This window comes from Aphelocoma coerulescens, chromosome 7 (genome assembly GCF_041296385.1).
Source record: "Aphelocoma coerulescens isolate FSJ_1873_10779 chromosome 7, UR_Acoe_1.0, whole genome shotgun sequence".
NCBI classification, from domain to species: domain Eukaryota; kingdom Metazoa; phylum Chordata; class Aves; order Passeriformes; family Corvidae; genus Aphelocoma; species Aphelocoma coerulescens.
In genome coordinates this window covers 17,842,237-17,864,013 of record NC_091021.1, presented here as the reverse complement: position 1 = coordinate 17,864,013, position 21,777 = coordinate 17,842,237, and the positions used below count along the sequence as shown (strand labels likewise).

Below are 21,777 nucleotides of genomic sequence, written 5' to 3'. Positions count from 1 at the left end.
GAGTTGTCAAATGGATATATGCAATGTGCTTGCAAAATTTATAATGGTGAAAACCTGCTTATGGACCACCTCACTGCAGAAAATTAAACAATGGGGTAACCCCCAGTGCTCACCAACACTCCTCATGGACCCTGACTACCAGTTTTGAAGGTCCATGTGTGTCCATGGGCATAGCTGCACCAGTGGGTCAGGGTCTGTTCATTTTATACAGTGCAATTAGGCACACTTGGAGAATCAGATGGGCTGATCATCCTTCAAATGAGTATCATGTGGACTCGCTTGCATAAATCTCTATTTAAATCAAGACTGCTTTGAAACCTGCAATGAATGAAAAACCAGAGTGGAATAGGCAGTGGAATTAGTCTGATCCCAAAGTCATATTATCAGTTATTAATGAATTATCAGTTTATTTCCACCCATAAAGTCCTCTAATCCCTGGTCACATTCTCAGAAAAGGCTCATTTCACTTCTGTTGACCAGTGTTCCAATTTTCTTTTCTCTTCTTTTACACATATGGTTCATCTTTCCCATTCATTCCCTCTAAATTTCCTAATTAACATTTTAAAATGCTTCTGTCAGGAAAATTTTTCATAAAAGGGCAGTAAACATCCCATTTCCCTACAGAAAACTATGACTGTTAAAAATTCTTGAGACAGGCACTCAAGAAATCATCATCTCAAATGGTCAAACACAGCATCTTTGAAACAAATTTAAATAACCACTCGATTTGAAAATTGAATGATTTTGAATGATCCAAAATGGGGCTGGCAATGCAACTCCCCATCATAAATCTTGGCTATACAGAATATTTACCTCTCAAGGGAGAAGCACTGGCACATGGATAGATAATACAACCTCTTACACAGGAGAGACTCTAGGGGTTTTTATTTCTTTCCCCCCAGCAAGTCAGTGGTTTCTTACAACATAACATTTAGCAGATGACTATTTTCAGTTGAAATACTCTAGTCCCAGGTCACAATCTACACCTGGGATTTCAGATGTGTATGGTCTTTGACCAACGGCTTTTATTTTGAGTACATGTCACATCAAAGATAAAAGACTAAGTTTAGGGTATATTTGCATTACTTAAACTCAGTGGAAATGAACAAAATGTTAAACCACCACAACTTCTTCCTTCTTTCTTAGCATGCTTTTTATCTTATCTTACAGGGCAATTTTTCATTTGTACTGCCACCATCAACTAGCACTTTAAAAATGACACTGTTTGTAAAATTTCTAGCACTGAAGTTGTGTGAATTTTCAACAATAAAAACAGCCCAAGAGAATTAATCCATAAGGTCCATAAAAATCATCCAGTAAGCTCTCAGCACGATCAGCTTACTGAGCAGTGAGTCTGCCTTGGGAACTTCATTGTGGCAGAGTGATTGGAAGCTCCCAGGCACCGGCTGCGACCAGTGCTAGCAAGGATTTGGATGGAAGCTTGAGGGAATGAGAAGCTGTCACTTAAGAGACTGAGCACTTGAAATTCTGTGAAACATAAGAACACAGGATATTTTCTGCAATTTTTGTGCCTTTGCATTAAACATATTGCTACTCTAATCATCATCCAATTCACAGAAACGCCTGAATGCAAATGTAATTCACTACCATATTAACTTTGGGAAATGGCTTCAAGACTTTTCCAGCAATGTAAAATCATCAGAAATCTTCTACCAATAAACTATTTGACACATGATAAAAAGCATAGAGCTTTTAAAATGTTTCACCATTACATGCAAAATGGAAATTGGGAACAGAGCCTTTTTGTATTTCCACAGAATTCCTCCAATCCCCTCTCAGGAAGGGTAAAAGATGCTTGCCTTTAAGCAAGATTACTAAACAAGATTAGATAATTTATCTAATTCACAAGTTGGAAAACATGAAAAAATTTATTAAATCACATACACAGATGACTAAGGCTTAATAAAGGATATTATACTCTGTGATACTAGCTCTAAGGTTCCTTAGGCAACTTATTTCTAACTGCTTAAGCTCTAAGAAAATGCAATAATAATCCCCACAACACAGCAATATAATCAAAGTGCATTATAATATGAACTTCACTATTAGAAACACATCATCCTGTACTTATCTTGGAAGTTGATATTGAGGAATATCAATACTAACACGATGATGATTAGAGCAACAACTAAGAACTGAGAACCAGATTTTCCAGCACGGTGATTCTTACCTTACTGAAACAGTAAGATTGTAGGAACACTAAATGCCAGAAGCAACACTGTTTCTAACTGCTGATGCTATGCAGAAGAAAGGTTAAATATGGAAAAGTTTAATGTTCTAAAAGTTAATGATCAAAGGAAAACTTTGCAAAACTGTCAAGAGTTGCTGTCTTTGCTGATGACAAGTGTGACAGGTTTGAAATAATAGGAGCAAGTAGTTTGTTGAGCTTAGTAATAAAACTGCTCTCCTTACTTCGTTCAAAGTCAGAAAACATTCAGCTAGAGACTAAAATAAAGCATGAGAAGTTTTAGCTGAAAATATCTTTTTTCTTGTGAAAGATTAAAAAGAAAGAAGGACCAGAACAGATCAGCTTCTGTGGCATTAACCGCAGGAAAAACGTTATTTTTTTTCTTTCACAGTCTAATACTTGTTTTATGAACACCTAACTACTTATTTTTCTGCTATCACCTCTAAAACAAGCATTTCACTCTCCATGGGTCTTGAGCATTTGGTAACCACTTAGGAATGGGCAATTATTACTGGAGCAGATGTGCCTGCCTATCAGGGCATTCTCTAACTGGATGGAGGTGACACATCAGACCACCACAGCTCCACATCCTTTCCATCTCTGTACAGAAGCCAAAAGACATGTATTTGCACTTAGAAGCATGTAAACAGTGATCAATGTAAAATGCCTTCCCTGCTCCTATCTAGACATACACAGAGCAAACAGTAAGGAGAGAAAGGAGTTTATCTGAGCTAAGAGAGAGGTAAGTGGAGAAATTCCCTGGTAGTCAGACTCCTAACACAGGTTTGAACTGGCTACACAGAGCTGCAGAAGGCATAAAATGCAAGATATTTCAGATATTAGTTCACAGCCAAAAGTGCTACCAACTGCACTACCCCAGCTTCTCCTTGGGCCTCTCACATTCTACGAGTGACCAGACCTGACCCTGCCCAGTTTATGAGATTGGACACAATAGTAGCCCAAGGTGATTATCACCAGCTATACAGTGTCACATTATAAAGTTTAAGTGAGGTAAGAAACTTGTAAATAACAAAATTATCCCTTTATAGGGCTCTTAATTCAACAGTCCAGTCTGTTTCCTGTAGAAGTGATTAGTAATAGAAAATAATTAGGAGCTGCCAGATGGGAGGAGGAGTTAAAAAAAAAAGACCCCAAACTCACACAGCTAAGAAATGAGAACAACAAACGAGGGAGCTGCCAGCTAGCAACCCACTGCAGTCCCTCACCATCCAGAAAGCCCTTTGCACAAGCAATAAATCAGAACGACACACCTGCTTTAGAGGCTTCTCTGAGAGAGACCCACCCTTTCCCTTCTGTGGCCACTACATGGAGTGAGAAGGCATAAAAAGTCAAGAGTAGCCACAGGGTTTTTTTTTAAAAAAAAGGGGGGGAAAGAAGACTGTAATTTACTTATATGTGTCTCTATGGCTTCCCCAGTGTACATCTAGGTGGCCTGTTTGGAAACCTCAAGTGTAAGGCCCTAGGGAAGGTCAGCAGCAGACTCCTATGGCATGCTGGGACTGAAGTCACAACAGCTCTCCATTGCTCATCCGGGGTTGAGCTGGACCTCTGTATTTCTATGTCCCAACTACTAAAGTGCACTAGGTTGGGAAAACTCATTCTCACCCTGGAGAAAGCCCAAAGAAAGCTATCCTCTTTGGCTCCTCAAGAGGAAAGGGAGAGTCCTCCCTCACTCCCTGTGTGTCTTCTTGCACTAGCCTATTCCAGTTACAAAGAAAGGAAATTTCTGCCAGTACATGTGAGAGAGGCTAGGGCTATACAGTACTTTTTGAAGGGCATTAAAAATGTAGCCAGATCCAAACCACCAAGCATTAGAAATCCTGAAAAGAACCGAGGTGGGGGCTTCACACTAACTGACCTCATAAAACCAAGAAACACAGGAAAAGAGTAACAGTTTATTCACTGCTAATGGTTTCATTTTATCAGTAACAACACAAGCATTATTCTTTAGAATTAACTGCACAGCAACTGTACTGCTTTACAGCCTTTTTAACAGTTCTGCACACTATTCATCTTACAAAGGCTCAATCAGGCACAGGGCATATGCTGAGGGTAATTACTCATCACACTTTTGCTGAGGGTCTGATGTGTCTAAAAGACTAGCCCCACTCGATTTCACATGGCAGCTGCCTGTCTCAGTATAATTTGACACCAAACTTTCTGAAGACTATCTTTGTGTATACATCTCACATGTCAGATCATAAAAGAGCCACACTTAGCTGAAAAAGCAGAAAGTAACTTGAAAGGTCATCTCAGCAAGCAGTGAGGTGACTTGTATGCATGGCAAAAGGCTGAAGCAGGATGCTGATCCTCAACTGCGTTTACCTTCAGAACGCAGGGAACACCTCTACAGGAGAGGCATAGCAACGGGAGGTGCAGTCTCTGCTTGAAATGCAGGCTGACCTAAGGCACTCCTTACTGTCTGCAGGCTGTGGAGCCTTATTTGTTCTGACCCTTGGTAATACTACATCAGAAACATGCAATCAGGCTACCAACACGAGCACACAGCTCTTACGTCACATTAATCCCCCACATTATCATGTAACCATTACATTAATGTGTTCTGGAGGTGCAGACACACACACAGAGGCAGGCAGGCAAGTCCTGCAGGGCTCAGTGGAATCAGCCAGGAGGCCATTTGTAACCTGCAGGAATTAACAGAGCACAGCTGAGCATGAACCAGAGCTGGCATCAACAGAAGAAGAAAGAATTTGGCCTGGGAGAAACAGGAGAACTATGGGACAGTGTTCAGCACTGGAGGTCCAGTCAGAGACTCTTAAAAAACAAGTTTTGCTTCCTAATTTGTCTTTTATAAGCATGAGATACTGATAAGCATAAACTAGATATTCTGTGTGTGACCTGGGGTTTAAATTAGCAAAGTGCATGCTTCATTGGGAAGCTCTGAATCTTAAAACAAAATCAGTTTATACAAGCTTTTTTAGTGAATCAATTTTACTGCCATAATGAACACAAATAAGGGCTTGGGTTACTCTTGGTGAGTATAAGTAGAAAAAGGACTCTGCAGTTTGGAGAAAAGGATTTTCTTTGTGCTGATGTCTGTACACTGGGCAACATGTGCACTTAACTCTCCTTTCTTGGGTACTAATAAACACAGGGTTAAGTTAAAAACATATATATTTTTTAAAAGGCATTGTAACAATTTGCAATCTTAGCTTGAACTGTACGTGCCATATACAATATCATACATGACATTGGTTCCCTACCAGCAGAAATGCTAATGCACAGAAAGGACAGATGAAGAAGACTGAGGCTGGGGCAATCTCTTCTGAGCACGATGTTGCTGATATGCTGGAGCAGCTACCTAAAAAGTAGGCTTGTCTTTCATCCTGCTAAGAACTTTCTTGGTATTGACAAAATTGTCTGTGCTTTGAAGTCTCTGCTGAAAGATGGGCTAAACCCAGAAGAAATAAATAGAAGTTTCTGCCTTCCACAGAGTTATGTTTTATTTATAAATTACATTAAAGTTACAGAGTGATTGTCATGGACACCCGCGCAAGGACTGGAAAGGAACATTTGTGAGAAAAGAGTTGACAATCTCCTCAAGTTAACCCATGGGATTCTTCAGTGCTCAGTCTCCTGCATCTTTAAATGTACTTTAAGGTAAACATTCATTAGTGCACTTTTAAAAACATTACTGCTTCATCATTACCCTTGTTACAGCTATGGCTTGTTTAGATGTTGTATACATTATACACCCCTCTTTTCTTTAAAGTTAATTCAAGTAAATGGAAGTATTTCAAACAACTTCCAGCATGAAGATTGCTTCACCTCTCAAAGCATACTTTCCTTCCAGTTATTAAGACCATATCTTCTCTTTAGCCCCTATCAGTTCCAGAATTGGCATTACTGGGCACCCAACAGTGCCATTCAAAGCTGTCTTCCTCCATCACAGACCTCGATAAGGGTGCCTGTGCTTCTCTGACAGCTACTGCAACTTCCTCAGCTATAGCTTCTCATGTACTGTCACCAAAGACAAAATAAGCCGTGGTGAAGGAAAGGTTTAAGCAGATCTTACTAGCAGATTTGACTGAGAGCAAAAGTAGGAAAGTAGTGGTGTCATTAATGAAAATACCAGTGTCAGTTTAAGGTTGGAAAGTAAGATTGGTCCCTCTGCAAACACCAATAAGTATCACCCTTGATTTTGTGTGTGGAGTCTATTATGGATTCATTACAAATGTACACAGATCACACTTAACTTTGTGATCTGAATTATCTTCAAAGGCAGGTGTAAAAAGCATGTTTCCTACTAAAATGATACAGATTTACATTTCCAGATCTCCTTGCACAGAGCTGCAGAAAATCAGCTTTCTTCACTATGGAGGAAAAAATAGTTATCACCGGCTAAGGTAATTGAAAACAGAAAAAAAGATTGCTTTTGTTGAGTGACTCCTGCCACAAACCTTCTCTCAGTTCTTTCCATCTACAGGAATTGAATGGAATGTAGTACCCTAGAAGGGGTCTTCAATTGATTTGCAGCCACTAAAGTTTCTTGAGGAAATAGCACATACCACCAAAGTAAACATGAATAAATGTGATTCAGTTGCTATCCTAACATTAACCCCAGCATCTCATTTGAAAGACAGGCTAACTCATAACTAATTATTTCATTTTCTCATAACAAATATTAAATCTTGAATCAATCACTCATATAACTTCTTACACATACATATAAAGAAATCAAAAACATGTCAGAATAAAAAAATGTTTTGCAGGGCTTTAAAGAAGGACTTTGATATGTTTCTAGGTATTTACTAATTTCTGAGAGCTACCATTTTTATAAGGTGTTTAACTGAATCAAGTCATCTGCTCTAAGGCCATAATTGTCTTTCAGAGTAGAGAATGCTCAGAGACCCATCAGTGTTCAAGGCACAGGAGGAATACTAAATCTTATGATACTGGGTATTATTTCCACTTTCACACTAGGTCATACAGATTGAATCCACATGGGAAGCCCTCTTTTAAATCATTCTTAGCCCTCTCTTAACACACAGACCGTGATGGCCCCACAATTGAGTTCCGAACAATTTGCAGACTGTTTTGGGAACCAGCATCACTTTTTCAGCGCAGCAGCTAAAACGTCTGTTTGGGACATTCAAGCAGGACAAGCACTCTCCTGTTTTCAGTCTCTCCTCCTCCCGTTATCTCTGACTATTTAGTAATTCCTTCGTAAGTTACAAAAAAGCATTAAGCCATTAGTCAAGAATTTTGACTTTTAATGTATACTTGTACATGGTATGCAGTCATATTCTTTCTCATAATCATTGAAGCACACGCTGTGCAGGGGATTATATTCTCATGCTTTTGCCATTAAAAACTGCATCTTAAATCACGCCACAATACGGTCTCTTGCACGACTCAGGAGTATTGCAATTTGTGTCTTACAATCCTTGTCTAATGATTGCATAATTTTTGACTTTTCATCTCTTACAGTCTTTAAATCTTTCCCCTTTACTAGGGCTCATTTTTAATATATTGCATATGAAAAGTGTCACCCAACATATACTCAATTCTTCCACCATACGTTAATTGCAGAAAAGAGCAAGGAACAACTGAAGTATTACAAGTGCCTGATGGGAGGCATCTAACACAAAATGCAGCATTTCCTGCTACTGCCCCACACCAAACTGAAGACTGGGTGAGTGCCCTTTAATATTTCATTCTCAAGCTTAGGGTGTATTCTCTAGCTGCCCAGTTTCCATGGCAGAAAGTGAAACTCCATTCCCACCAGCTGTTCCACAGGCTCTGTGTCTTTGTGTCTCTTCTTTCCTTGTTCTGAAGGGCTTATATTCCATACACCACCCACACATGATTGGGCAACAGTCACAGGCACAAAATTTAGATTTGTATCTGAACAGCCTCAGAGTCTACAAATCTGGGAATGTATTTTGGCTCAGGATCACATAAAAGACCTGGACTTCTTTCTGCCTTTACAGAGGAGGAAGCACACTGTGCAGGGAGAATTTGTGTGACTACATTATAAAACTGATAAAGATGCATTAATTGCCAAATGCTGTACACACCGAGGAAATTTTCATCCTCACCATGGGGCTAATGGGCACACAGATCTTGCTGCTTGGATCATAAGACAATATTTTTTTCACGTTGAACTCTGAACAATTTTCTTTGGTTCATTGCAATTCAATGATACTCTCTTTATACTGGACAACAGGAATCAATCTGCCACCCCTGACCCCAAAAAGAAAGAAAAACTACTTGACCTATTTATAAATGGCTGCTTGTTCCAAATGCTGAGGTTGCTAGTGAGATCAGATGTTGGTCATGGGGCTGAATACCTTACTCTCCTTGGAGGTTTGCTGGGTGAAGTGACATGCAGGAAAATCTGTGCCATCTTCCCACCAAAATTCTGAGAGGCACAAAGACAGCCAAGATGTCACCTCTACACCACTCTACGGTGAGAAAGATCACACTGTATTGTCCCCATGCAGCCACAGATAGCAATCCCAACTGGATAATGACTCAAAAAGTAAATTGAAATCCCCACATTTAATTATCCTGCGATGTCTGTGTGCCTCAGTACGTTCATATCAATGCAGTTACAAGACAAAAGAAAGAAGAGTATTAAAACCTGGGCTTCAGGGCTGAAAACACCACTACTGTTGAACCGTTTTGTGGCTGAAGTCCCTCTAGTCGCTCGTAAGCTCCAGACAAAGAGGGTGGGATACTGAGATTACATGACTAACCTGTCTAAGGGTTTTCCACATAAAATTTCAATCTTTGAGAAATATTCAATAGTCCTTGAGCTATTTAATGAAAAATGTGTCAAAACAGTATGTATACCTCGTTGAAGGTGAGTGACATAACACAATGTAATACATGGAAAAAACAGCATTCTTCAATACTAATCACTGAAATCCCTCTACTATGAACAATTTTTCATCAATCTAAAAAATGTAACAGAACATAGTTCTGCTGTCACTTGGAAGTTTCTAAATGCAGGAAAAGTTAATTCTACCAAAGAAACTCAAAGTGGTGACTTTCAGAAGACTTAGAGATTTTTACCCAGGCTTTGCATTATAATAAACTGTCTATGATACTATGCAAAAAAACACCTTTTGAACAGCACGCTGGAAGTAGCAGCTGTCAGGAACTGTAAGTGATAACTCACCCCTCTACTACTGGTACCTAACAGGCAAGAAATTGGATATTAAACATGGTCAGCCAGCTTCAATATCCCAGCAGTATTTCTTTCGTCAAAATGATCTGATAACAGTGAAGATTCATACTTTAAACTAAGTTGGGTGCTTCATCTCTCAGCAAATTCAGTGCAGAATGACAGATTCTGCTGAAGGAGGATTTGCAGGACCTCCTATGAGCCTCTCTCTCTGTGGACTCTGTATGGAGCTTAGTTTCACTACAATAGTCATGTATGTTGGAAATCGTCAGTCAGACCTTTCCTCCACATCCACAAAAACAAAAATCACGTATTTCTGATTGGAGAGACAAAAGATCCCAACTAAGGTGAGCGGTTCTTCTACGCGCTATAAGCGTGTTAGATAGTCCTAATGGATATAATTCTGAAGTTTGTGAAATAGGGGAACATATCAGACTATTATACATGCATTAACACCTACATGTATGTAAAAAAAACTTTTTAAAAGACTTTCATTTGTCAGATTTTCAATAAACAAAGTATTTCATTTAACACAACAGAATTTACATTATGCTTTCCTTTTATGTTTAGTCTCTGAAACACAAATGAAATTTCAGGCAGCTGCTTTGTCTGCCCAGTACATTCCCAGCCTCCTTTAATATTTTTATGTTCACTGGTTCGAAGATTTCTTTCTTCTTCGTTTTTCTTTTATAATCCAGGATGCAATTACTTCTCAGCTGATACTACAACTCTCTGAAGAGAGCAATCCTTCTTTGTAAGTCTGGCTGAGGCCAAAAATAGCTCTGTCAGCTTCTGACAGGCTGAACTTAGCCAAGTGAAATGTTTTAACATTTTATCAACTTAATGAACAGTCTTATTTATAATGCGGACAACTTTACTGTAATTATATGCAGACTGCTGAATAGATTATGGAATGAATTTGTTTGGGGAAAGTTGAATATATTAAGAAATAAAATACAATTGTCTTATATACTGTAAACAATTTTAAGATTAAATATTCTTTGCCCATTTGAAATAAAGGAGTGGCTTAATGGTAACATCTATACTGTAGAAACACCTGAAGAATCACAATGACAAATAACTAACCTCCAAATCATGAAAATTTGCAATGTGCAAAATTTACCATTACAAAACTCTATAACCAGTTTAAATATTGTTAATGTAACACTGGAAATAAATAAGTAGACTAAGTAGCTGCAGAGACCTTTAATATTTTATAGTAGAGGGGAAAGGTTAAAAGTACAAAATAAAAAGTCTAACAAAAAAAAAGTGTGGGTTAACAATTGCTTACCCTCTTTTCTGCTACCTCATCCTCTCCTGTAGACTCTTTGCCATCATGTTCATCTCTCAGGGTTGGCATATGCTTTTTGTGTGCTGGCTCTCTGTTTAAAGTTGTATATCCTATGTGTTCATAAATTGGATTAATTGTCATCTTGGAAATGTATTCAGCTGCCTTCGTTTCAATATAAAGAGTAATCAATCCATCTGTCACCAGGTCATGGATGGACTCAAAACGTTTCTCCCCAACAAAGTGTTTTCCATCGTAGTAGAGTCTGAAGTTTCTGGTTTGACTTCCAAATCTGCCTCAATGAAATGGGAAAGTTTTTTTTTTTAAAGAACAGTAAGCAGAATAATAAGAGTAAGCAAGCCTTTGCAAACAATCAGAAACACTTTATCACTTAAAGCTGTGCCTATGCTCTGTGTCTGATCCAGCTGAGCTGGGGAACCACTACTTAGCACAGATAGGAAGAAGAGATCAACAACAACTGCAGATAGATAGCCAAAACAGTTACTGTCCGAGAAGGAGCTGTTTGCTCTTATATTCTTTTAGCCTTTCCATTATCTATGGAAAAACTGAAAAATTAATTCACACTCTTTATGGCTTTTTTTAGTACTTCACTACTATATCACTATAGTCAATTTGCTTGGCTCTGATATGAAGAGTTCTCATAATAGAGTCCTCTATTACAGCCGATCAATGCGGAGTTTTGATGCCGTCTCGGACCTCTGCTCCCCTGCTTGCTTGCAGGAAGAGGCCATTCAAGGTTCAGCTGAGCTCCAGTGCCAACAATTACACTGAAGCAGAACTGCTGCCAGAACCGGAGCAGCACAGGACAAAATGGCACAAGGGCAAGCATTCTTTATTCCTGGCCAAAGGCCCAGGACTAACTCTTCAAGCTTTGTACAAAAGTCCTTCTGTGTTATGCTTGTTAAGTCCCAAGCTTCAAGCAAATCTTTGTAACATACAGGATATATAACACGAAAGCAATCCAACACCAGCCATTTTGCATCAGGATGGAACAGCATTTTGATACAGGCTCTCAGCAACCATAAGAATGCTGAATTTACCTGAACAGTAGCATATTTTAAAAAACCGTACTTAGAATCTACAACCATTTTGTGCCTCAAAGCAGTCTAAACATGTGAAAACACAGCAGTGTTTGCACTTGGCAACATTTCCTGCAGAGAAGATGGAGGCAAGAAGCTGCTTTCACAGCTCACTCCAGTGTTGTTCCTTAGTCAGACAGCAGCAAGGGTACTGGGCCCCCTTATGAGGTCAGATCTGCCAAATAAGTATTAAGAACTAAATCTGAAAGGATGGATTGGTTTCACTTTACAAGCAAATGCTTCACTGGAGATGTTAAGGAACACAGTAAATAATGATACTTTGCTGAAGTGGCTCCTCTTCTCAGCAGGGCCTCTCCAAACAGGGGGAAGCATAATTATAGACCTTGCTTCAGGTGAAATATTGCATTCTTCTTGCAAATATGGGCAAAAATACATGGTTCTGGAGTCTGTATTTTTTTCTCTGTTCTACATCAAAATGCAAAGCCTTCCCATCGCCCTATCAACAGTCTCACAATGACAGTAACTTCAGAAGCCCCTATTTCTACATAACACTCAAATATGAGGGGGCCCTCAAGAATCTGCATCCTGCTCAGTAAGGAAAGAGGACACAATGTGTAGGAATTATGTGGGCATTTTCCTGCAAATTAACTGGTACTTCCATGCATATTTTTATGCCACACAAACTAAAGGTTCATTGAATCAAACATGAGAAATTACAAAATGACAGAAAGAAATACATTTTTACCCAACACTAATTTCATCACAAGATGCAGATCTGAGTGAATACAAGTCATTCAGAAGGTAGAAAGATAATGTCCTAAGTCATAGCAGAAGGGGTGGATGTATTCAGACTTACTCTTCAGGGCACCTTTATATTCAGCACAGTGTATGGCAAACAAGCTTTGACCACGAGACATCCTCCTTGTACACCCTTGACTGTCAGAGAAGTCATCATGAGCCAAGAGTGCTCAGCACTCTGCAGTGCCAAAGTGAGCAACCTTCACTGTCATCTGTTCAAGTCAGTGGGAATAATGCACATTGAGCACATACAAGCACCTTGATGGTTCTCACTTCATCGGGAGAACCAAATAAGTTTGAAGGTGAAGAATAATGGGCCTTAAATGACAATATACATTATAATTACTTATATTAAGAGAGGCAGGTAAACTGCTACTCTAATCAATGATATCTGCTCTGACTACTTAAAGCAGTTTTAAGCAAGCTGGAGAACACTTACTGCTCTTAGCTTTCTAGAAGAAAAAGTATTACACTAATTTTATCAAGAGAGAATAAGGCACAGAAAAGCATGGCAAGGCCTATTACTAAGTACACGTAGTGTCTTGATTTTAGCAACATCCCTCAAAGTCGAAAACCAGGTCTGAAGAACAATATGACCAAACGCAGAAAGCAAACAGAACTTCTTAAAAGATTAGCTGTCTTTCCATCAGGGTCAGAAAGTGCACCCTCCTATCCCAGGTATGCTTTACTGAGCAGCCCCTGTGCTGTACACATCTGTTCAGACTGATGCACGTGAAGTGTGTCTTTGAGAGATACTACAAGGAACAGAGTTTCCAATAGATGAATGGTTTGCCTTCATCTAATTTCTCATTTGTTCCAAATAAAATTTTTTTCTCTATTCCTTTCTAATTGGATATTTTGTGGAGAGATGTACTGGTTTTCAAATAGAATCCTACCAGTAACAAGGAGATAAGCCCCCAAAATCCCCACAGATCAATGAAACATCAATCTTTTACAAAGACTGTACCATCAATAACGTGTCTCAGAATCCTGTTTTATTTCTTTCAAACTCATTTAAATTTTTTCCTGACCACACAATGACACTATTTTTATCAAATTACAATATAAAAACAAACACAGATTTTCAGTTAAAAATTATTGATAAAGATACTAAAGATTAAATAAAGATTTAATCGTCAGTTCCTTCAGTCTTACTTAAAACTATGGTTTAAATTTTTCCATTAGCAAGACTATTTCCTTATGTTTACTTTCTGTAACATTCCTGCAGCCTGGTTAATTATACATCACCGTGGCAACTAAGTAGAGCCAAGATTTGCTATTTCAACTTCCTGATGCTCTCCTCCTAAAGGCAAGTACTAGTACCAGCTGCTTTTTGTTTAATAAGTAGAAAGTGGGACACAGATAAACTATGTTCTCTTTTGGTTTAAACAGGGGAACATCAGATGTTTTTCCAAGAAAAATAATTAGACCTCTGACATGTCAAACAGTCTCACTGTGTCCACTGTGCATTTGTTTGCAAGCAGCAGGACTACAGATAAAAGACTTTTTTATTCCAAGTTGTCTGAAAAGCAATCACTTTGTCTAGTTCCTTTGGTTGCCAGTGGGGCAGAGTAGATAATGTGGGAAAATGTATTAAACAGTAGAGCACATGTGTGATAATAAAGGATAATAAAGGATAATAAAGGACTGAGGGGTTGAATTCGGTATCATACCATGAGAGAGACAGGCTTCAGAATCAGCCACCTACCTGTATGCAGCAGTCAGTGATAAAACAAAGGAAGAAGTGATGGACTGAGAGCCCAGACACACTCTCTTACCATCTGAGAAGGTGGATTTTATAGTCCATATACAGAATTGTACAGTAGCTTTTCACCACTTCTACAGGCTATTTTATGATGAGAAGAGTTTCTAGACAAAGGCATTGTTTAGAATGTGTAGCTGCAACCAAATGACAAATTTAATGCCCCTCAGGACTACTCGTGTCCTCCTTAGCTTCAAGCAACTTCATTCACTGAACAGGGAAAACTTAAGTCTGAGCCTAAGGGTCACTTGGACTTAATCTTCCCTTGGAGAAAGAGTCTTAATGTGCTTTGCAGCCAGAAGGCAGAAGTCTTGCTTAAAATTAGGTGCCAGAATTTCAGTTCTATCTTCTGAAAACTCTCAACCAACAGTTATGACTAGAGTCTTGACACTCCATAAAAAGCCACAGCAATATAAGCAATCTTGCACTCACGAATGTCTCTTAATCAAGCTGTGTTCTTGGGAGTGAAAACAAATTATTCCACAGATCCTCTTTTGGCCCATTTCCTTGTCAAAGAAGCACAAGCCTTGCATGCAGCCAAAACCTCTTCTACACAGTTATCCCTGAAGGTCTCCAGCTCCTGAGAGCAGCTATTTTTTTTTTTTTTTAACTTTCATTGGCAACAACATTTCTGACGATGGCCAGGGAAGGGAACTCTGGAACTTGCCAACTTCCCAGAATACCTGCCTGACAAATAACATCGTTTTCAAAACCTGAGCAGTATTTTACAGGAACACAGTGTGTATAAATGAAATCAAATGCACTAGGGGTTAATGCAAATGGAGACAAAAAATCCTCACTGATATGGCTGGGAAGGGTGGCAGAGTACAGTCACTATGGATAGTTTTCCAGAGCCATTTGGAGGGGCAGTACTGGCTAGCTGACTGTTGCTTGATGAATATTAATTTAGTATAAACTTATCCCTAAAACCTGGTAAGACCCATGCACTGGCTGAATCCATGATACTTCAGCATGGAAAAAAGTATGGCATCTTTCAAAAAAGAAAACAAATTCTAGAGCTGGTACTGCAACATGTCTATCCCCTGACAATGCAGACACAACCTTTGACTCCCTCTTTCTGACCTGGATCCTATAAAAAAGTTCAGAGCTTGTATATTATCACTGATAACAGCTTCCCAGCAGACTCTCTCTACTGAAGCTGAAGACTATTTACCTGCATCACTGCCCAAACTTCCTTGTCCAAGAGGGAAAACAATACTGTGTAAATAGTGTGCTGCCAACAGCAGGCAGTGAGGACCACAGCAATGGCACTTCCCTGTGGATCATAAGCACTGTCAGGGACAAACCAACTGTTCTAGGGCATCAGCAGTAGGCAACAGTTGCTGAAAACAATGAAGAAAAAGTGTTATCGGCCCTTGGTACCTGTAATGGAGAATTTCACAAATAAATCTAACAAAATAAGAAAGTAATTCTTTTGCCTCAATGTATTATTTTATTATTAACAGCTGATTTTCACTGTCTTAAAATTTTGAAAAAGTATCAGCTGATCAAGGACTATGTATGTTATTAATATGCAATAAGATCACTTAATACCTAAGGTAAATGTTACTGTTCTTGATCAGTGGTAAGACTTTGAAAATAATCTGTTTGGTTTGAACAGATGCATTACCTCTTCTTAGTACTGTGCTTGCACGGCTTATTCCATTTTAAACTTGATATAAATTGCTGGGATTGATTTGATGATTGAATCAGAATCAATACCAATGTTTTGGGCATTGTTTTTCTTCCTTTTCTACCTGATGAAAGTTCCATGCTTCCTGGAAATAGACTCACTGTGGTTAATGGTTAAGACACTTTTGAATTCTGCATGCACATGGGAACGTATTAAAAGCCTGGTATCTTCTCTTTACATGAAGGCAATATTTGGAGACCTATGCCAGCTTGCCTGGATGAAGATCATCTGGACATGTTACTAGCAGGAATGTTACTAACTTTCATAGTTTCCTACTAAGTAAATAATTATGTTCACCAAAATTTTTAAAGAAATGTCCTTCAAGAGTTAATTTTACCATGTGACTTCATGCTACAAAAAGCTTTCATATTACTTTAAAATAGAACTGTGTTTCAATTCATCTGAATTAAGCTATCAACCCTACCAGTGTCTGCTCAGCAAACTTCAAAATGTGTATGTAAATTTTACTCTACATATAACATTTTCATTTTAGGTCATATATGATATTGTTTTTCTGGTATATTTTTGAAGTAGAACAACATCAGAAATGTAGCAGGAATTCCACTGCAATTGTGTATTATGGAGAGAAAACTGCCACAGCATAATGTTCAATCACGTTCGTTTTTGCTTCACTTAGAGCAGCTTTTCCTACAAGGGCTAAAGTTCATCGAGACAAAGAATGGTCTGGGTTAAAAGGCACCTTTAAAGGTTGTCTAGTCCAATCCCCTGCAATAAGCAGGGACATCTCAGCCTAGACCAGGATGCTCAGAGTCTCATCCAGTGAATCTTTCCAGGGATGGAACATCTACTACTTCTCTGGGCAGCCTGTTCCAGTGTTTCACCACCCTCACCACAAAAAATTTTCTTTTTTATCTACTCTAAATCGACCCTCTTTTAATTTAAAAGTTACTAGTGGCTGCCGTATTTCTCTTTTGGTTCTAGGGATTTTCTCACACTGAAAGTAACTTGCTCTTAATTTATCCTACTAAAACAATATAGATACTTTAATTCAGTGTATCAAGGAAACCTGAGTGGAAGACATCAAGTGAAAAACCAAAGAAATGTTCTCATTGTAAAATAGCTTTGCAAGTCCAGAAAGGGTTCTTGGAGAGCAGAGTGGAGCAACATTGTCTTAGTTGTTGCTCCTGTTTGTTTGGGGTTTTTTTAAATGTATATGGCAGGTTGTTGTTCAAGGTCTCAAGAAAACCCAAATTTACTTAGACTAAAAAAAACTACAGTAGGATTTCTGTTCCAGAGAGATTTTGTCAAAGCTGATTTGCCTTAAGCCACTGCTAATGCAAATCTTACAATGCAGGTTTACTTAACTTACTTAAAGGTATTACAGAATTTGCTATTCACTTAACTTGTTTTCTCAACATATTCTACCTCTAATCTTCCAGTACTCACTCATCACTTTTTTGCAAACAGTGAAAGATTCACCAATATACTCATCCTGCTCTCTAAATGGTTTTTCCTCAAAGCTGCATTCCTTAACAATAAACAAGCATAATAACACAAAATGAAATGGTTCCTGCACACATAACATGCATTATTAGAATTCTTGGGGCTACTAACAGTTCATCAATGAAGATTAATAGCTTTTTTACTATTATATTCTGTTTTTCTAGAATAAAATTTCTTCTTTCATGCAAGTGCAGCAATAAATTGGGCAGATGTCAATTTATTACTGAGACTGTTAGAGTTCATCTACTCAAGATACAAAAGAAAACAAAAATTAGCTTGATTCTCTTTCTAGCACCTATCAAATCAGGAGGAACCATACTCAACTCAGCTGAGCTTCACCAAGTATAAAGGAGGGAGAGGGAAAAGGAAAACTGGGCCAGATAACACTTATTGCTGTCAGTTGTTTTGGTGTTTGAATAATTAATAAATATTTTGATGAAAACAATAATGACATTAAACAACAATGTAAGGCTACTGTGTGTTATCTTGGAAACATGTCTATAAAGCATCCACATCTACAGTATCTACAGCTGATGAAGTACAGGAATAAAGGTGTTTCTCCAAATAAAAATTTCCTAAATATGTATTTCAAAAATTACAAAAGAAGAGGCCAATCAAAAGGACTAACTTGAAGATAGATTTCTAACTAGCATTTTCTAAAAGCAGTAGAGAAAAAGAGGGATTCCAATAGAACTTGCAGAAGACAGAAAAGATATGTATGCTTTTGACAGGAGAGGAAAGCACTATGTACTTGCATATACAATTTAATTATCAACTGATTGCATTACAATTTGATTTTTTCAATTATTATTTCAACTCCGACAGTGATTAGAAGCTTTCAACCAGGCAGACATTATGCACCATAAAAACAGCAAAGTCCAACACATTCCTGCTCAGGAGCTGTGACAAGGGGTAGTCTGAGAGATGGGATGCAACTTTCAGTCTGTCTGGGCCATTTTTAAGATATCCTAGGCTTTTGTACTGAACAAGCATGTGAGACAATAGAGAAGAGAAAACATTTTCTCTAACTGAGAAATGAGGCCTTCAAAACTTCATGGCCTAAAGCCAAATCATATATGAAACCAAGAAGTGAGCCCAGACCTTCTGAGCTCCACCATGGTACCTCACCACAAGTGCAGTGCCTCTGCTGTTCACCAGATCACAGCAGACCTTTGTGGCACAGCAGGAACTACAGCCAGGATGAAGGACATGGCATAAAATGAGCATGAGCTGTGTACACTGAGCACAGGCATCTCTTGGACAAGTTCTCCCAAAAAAAGTTCACAACACGTTGAAGCAGAGAGTATTCCTCTGAGAAATGCTGAACTTAACACGAGCAGGAGAAAGACTGCAGCAAGCTGAATTGCCAAAGATAAATTAGACACTAGCCAAAAGAAAACAGAGCTGACAACAACAACAGATGGGAAGAGGAGGGAAGGAGAACAGGAACACAGCAAGAAGACGTGAACCATAAGGAAAAAAGCATTCTAGTCTGTGGGAGGACCTAGGTAGCCAGTTAATTACTCATTAAGGTTAGTAGCTATTTATTATTATTCTAAATACTTAAGTGAAGCCATCTCAGTAGTGCCCAGGTGCACTCACATAAGGCAGGTGACAAGCTGGATACTTAAGCCATTAACTGGTAGCTGAATCTTTCACGTTATTGACAAACTAAGAGAGTAAATTATTTAGTGTGAAATTTTATGCAGGGAAAGAAACTTTTTACATGGAAGACCATTTAAATAGAGGGCCAATTGTTTTACTTGAGAGCAGAAAAGCAAGCTCCAGAATTTATCACCACCTTTTCCCCTGGTTTTCTTCATTTAGCAACCAAGGAATATTGTATGAATATTTTAGAAAGGTTTCTAGAAACTGAATTCAGCCTTTGCTACTGCCAATCACTGCATTTGCAAATCAGGTAAAAAAAAATACACAGAAAGATATGCAAAGTTTAGTCTTTAAAATGGTCTTTATAATTTTTTCCTACCAACTAGCATGATGTCAGGATACTGTTACCATGGTAAAGTGAAGAGATGCAGTTAGCTACCGCTTTGCTGGGCTCCTTCTGACTACTTATAGATCAGCTATAGATACAGGATAAACTATGATCAGATTTTGATGCATTCGTAATTCAAAAAACATAATTCAGCTATTATCATGTAGAAAGTAGTTTCAAACAATTCTTCTTTCTCCAACTGCTCTCCCTTGTCCCAGTATGTACAATGAGGCTTTTCAGCAGAATGCAGATCAACAGTTTAATCTCTGAATTCAAGAAGCCTTTTGCAGATGTTAAATTCTACACATGTAAGTGATCCCACAGCAACCAACACATGTTCTGGAACAGCACTACATGTGTGTCCCAAAAGAGCCCACGGAAAATAAACAGCATCCAGCTACCAAAGCAGTCGTCCTCTGAAATTTAAAAGGTTCATTTGCAGCATTATGCTCTAATAGCCTAACAATTAGGTCTTCTTTTAAAATGCCAGTGGCTAGTTTCTTAACAAAATTTCATAATTTAGGGATAGAGAATATATGTATGAATTTGCACAATACATGTAATTTGTTGACTAAAATAAAGATTACTAATTTTTGACATTTATTTCACCTGAAGAATTCTTTCCTGGTGCTACATAATCTTCAGTGTGTCCAAACCCCCAAACATAAAGAAAACATGACTCATAATCATGGCTCACATTATTACCTTTTTTTTCTAAAAAATCATGCTGCAGAACCTTATTTCAATTCATTCTCAGTATCACAACAACAGAATTTGCAGGAAGGGAAACCATGGTAACCAATTAAATGTGCTACAGCAGCTATCTACTCAAAAGAACATGCAGTACCATCACACTTCAACGCCTACCACTAGTACAATCTCTACCCATTTCCTCTTTATCCTCATCCTAATTATTAAACAAGCTCTCCACCACAAAAGGCTACATTGCAAACCATGTCTTACTGTTACTGTCATTTGCTATAGGTCTTAACATTAAGCAGTGTACTACTTACTCTTTTGCCAATCTAAAAGCAGATCTAATAGCTCCAGAAGTGAGTTAGGAACTTTCATTCTTTTAATTTGTTTAGAACATTGAATTCACATTACAATGTATTTTAAATATTTTTATTCTAACACAGACTTGCTGATATGTATGGACACACACACATATCTATGATAGTTTTCTCCCTTTAGTAATTTTTTTTAAACCTCAAGATTGCAAAACATTTTCAGTGGCATTCTCTGATTAATTAATTAGTAAAGATTGGTGAATGCATCCATAATTAAGTACAGGCATTATATATAGTAGGGTGCTGATTTGCTGCTCTCAGTTGTGTTTATGCTTCATTCTCCTTTATATGGTATCTGAGCTGACACAATTTTACAGGCCTTCTTAGGCTCTAAACATCAATTTTCTTTGAAGGACAGCTCTGAATATTTAGTCAAACTTACACACTTAAAACAACATTTAAATTATCATTTTCTTTTTCTTTAAGAACATACTTCTACCTCTGTTAGAAATTCTGAGAAATTTATTTTCTGAAAAAACCTTACCATCTTTTGTTTCAAATTTAGATTTAAAAGGTAGTCTGCCTTTAAAAAAGTCCTGATGCAAATTAATTGCACAATAATGGATGAAAGTAGGCAAAAATAGCTCATCATAAGACGAGCAAAATGCAGCTTGTTATATAAGTGGAAAGCAGATTTTACAGTAAGTCAACAGCAACTTTAAAAATGGAAAAGTTTTTTTGGATAAGACTCACTTTCCCTATCTTACTAAGAAAAAATATTAAAAATCTTCATTTTGAACTCAACTATTTCACAGTATTGCACAAAGAACAGTTGACCACCTTGCTTAAGCTTGCAAAAAATATTATTTTTCCTGTCCTATATTTGGTCATTTAAGTGGTGCTAGGCTATGTCTGTTGCTATTGCAGCTCAGGAACAAGATCTTTAGATCTACTAAAGCTAGTTCCATAAAAGTACCACAGCCTAATGCTTCATAGTGGTCAAAAACTCATTTAGAAAGGTTTAGAGAACAAAGAACTAAAACATGTGGCACAGTTCATCTTGAACAGGATGTGCAGTCCTGGCTGGTATGAATACTGAGATTTTGGACATCAGCTACAATAGCTGGTGGACTCAAATGTAACACTGAAAGTGTTCCATGATGATTTGAGGAAATGTCTGGCTTGGATCCTCAGGACAAATCACAAAAAGCTTGTTCTTCTCCATTGCAGAAAAGATGACTGGAAACATTTCATTACAGAGACATCATACCTTGCCACAGGAAGGGATATGATCCTGTTTCACTAAACTGCTCTTCACGACT

The 21,777-nt window shown here is 38.1% G+C and overlaps 1 protein-coding gene across 5 annotated transcripts in view; it reads right to left on the bottom strand.

Annotated features, from left to right (window-relative positions):
• CHN1 (chimerin 1) overlaps positions 1 to 21,777 on the bottom strand; it is a 98,710-nt gene that overhangs the window by 38,411 nt on the left and 38,522 nt on the right. For all 5 annotated transcript variants that reach the window (XM_069020614.1, XM_069020613.1, XM_069020616.1 and 2 more), the window contains one exon: positions 10,675 to 10,963. In XM_069020614.1, coding sequence (XP_068876715.1) covers positions 10,675 to 10,963 — 289 coding nt within the window. The remainder of the gene's footprint in view (positions 1 to 10,674; positions 10,964 to 21,777) is intronic.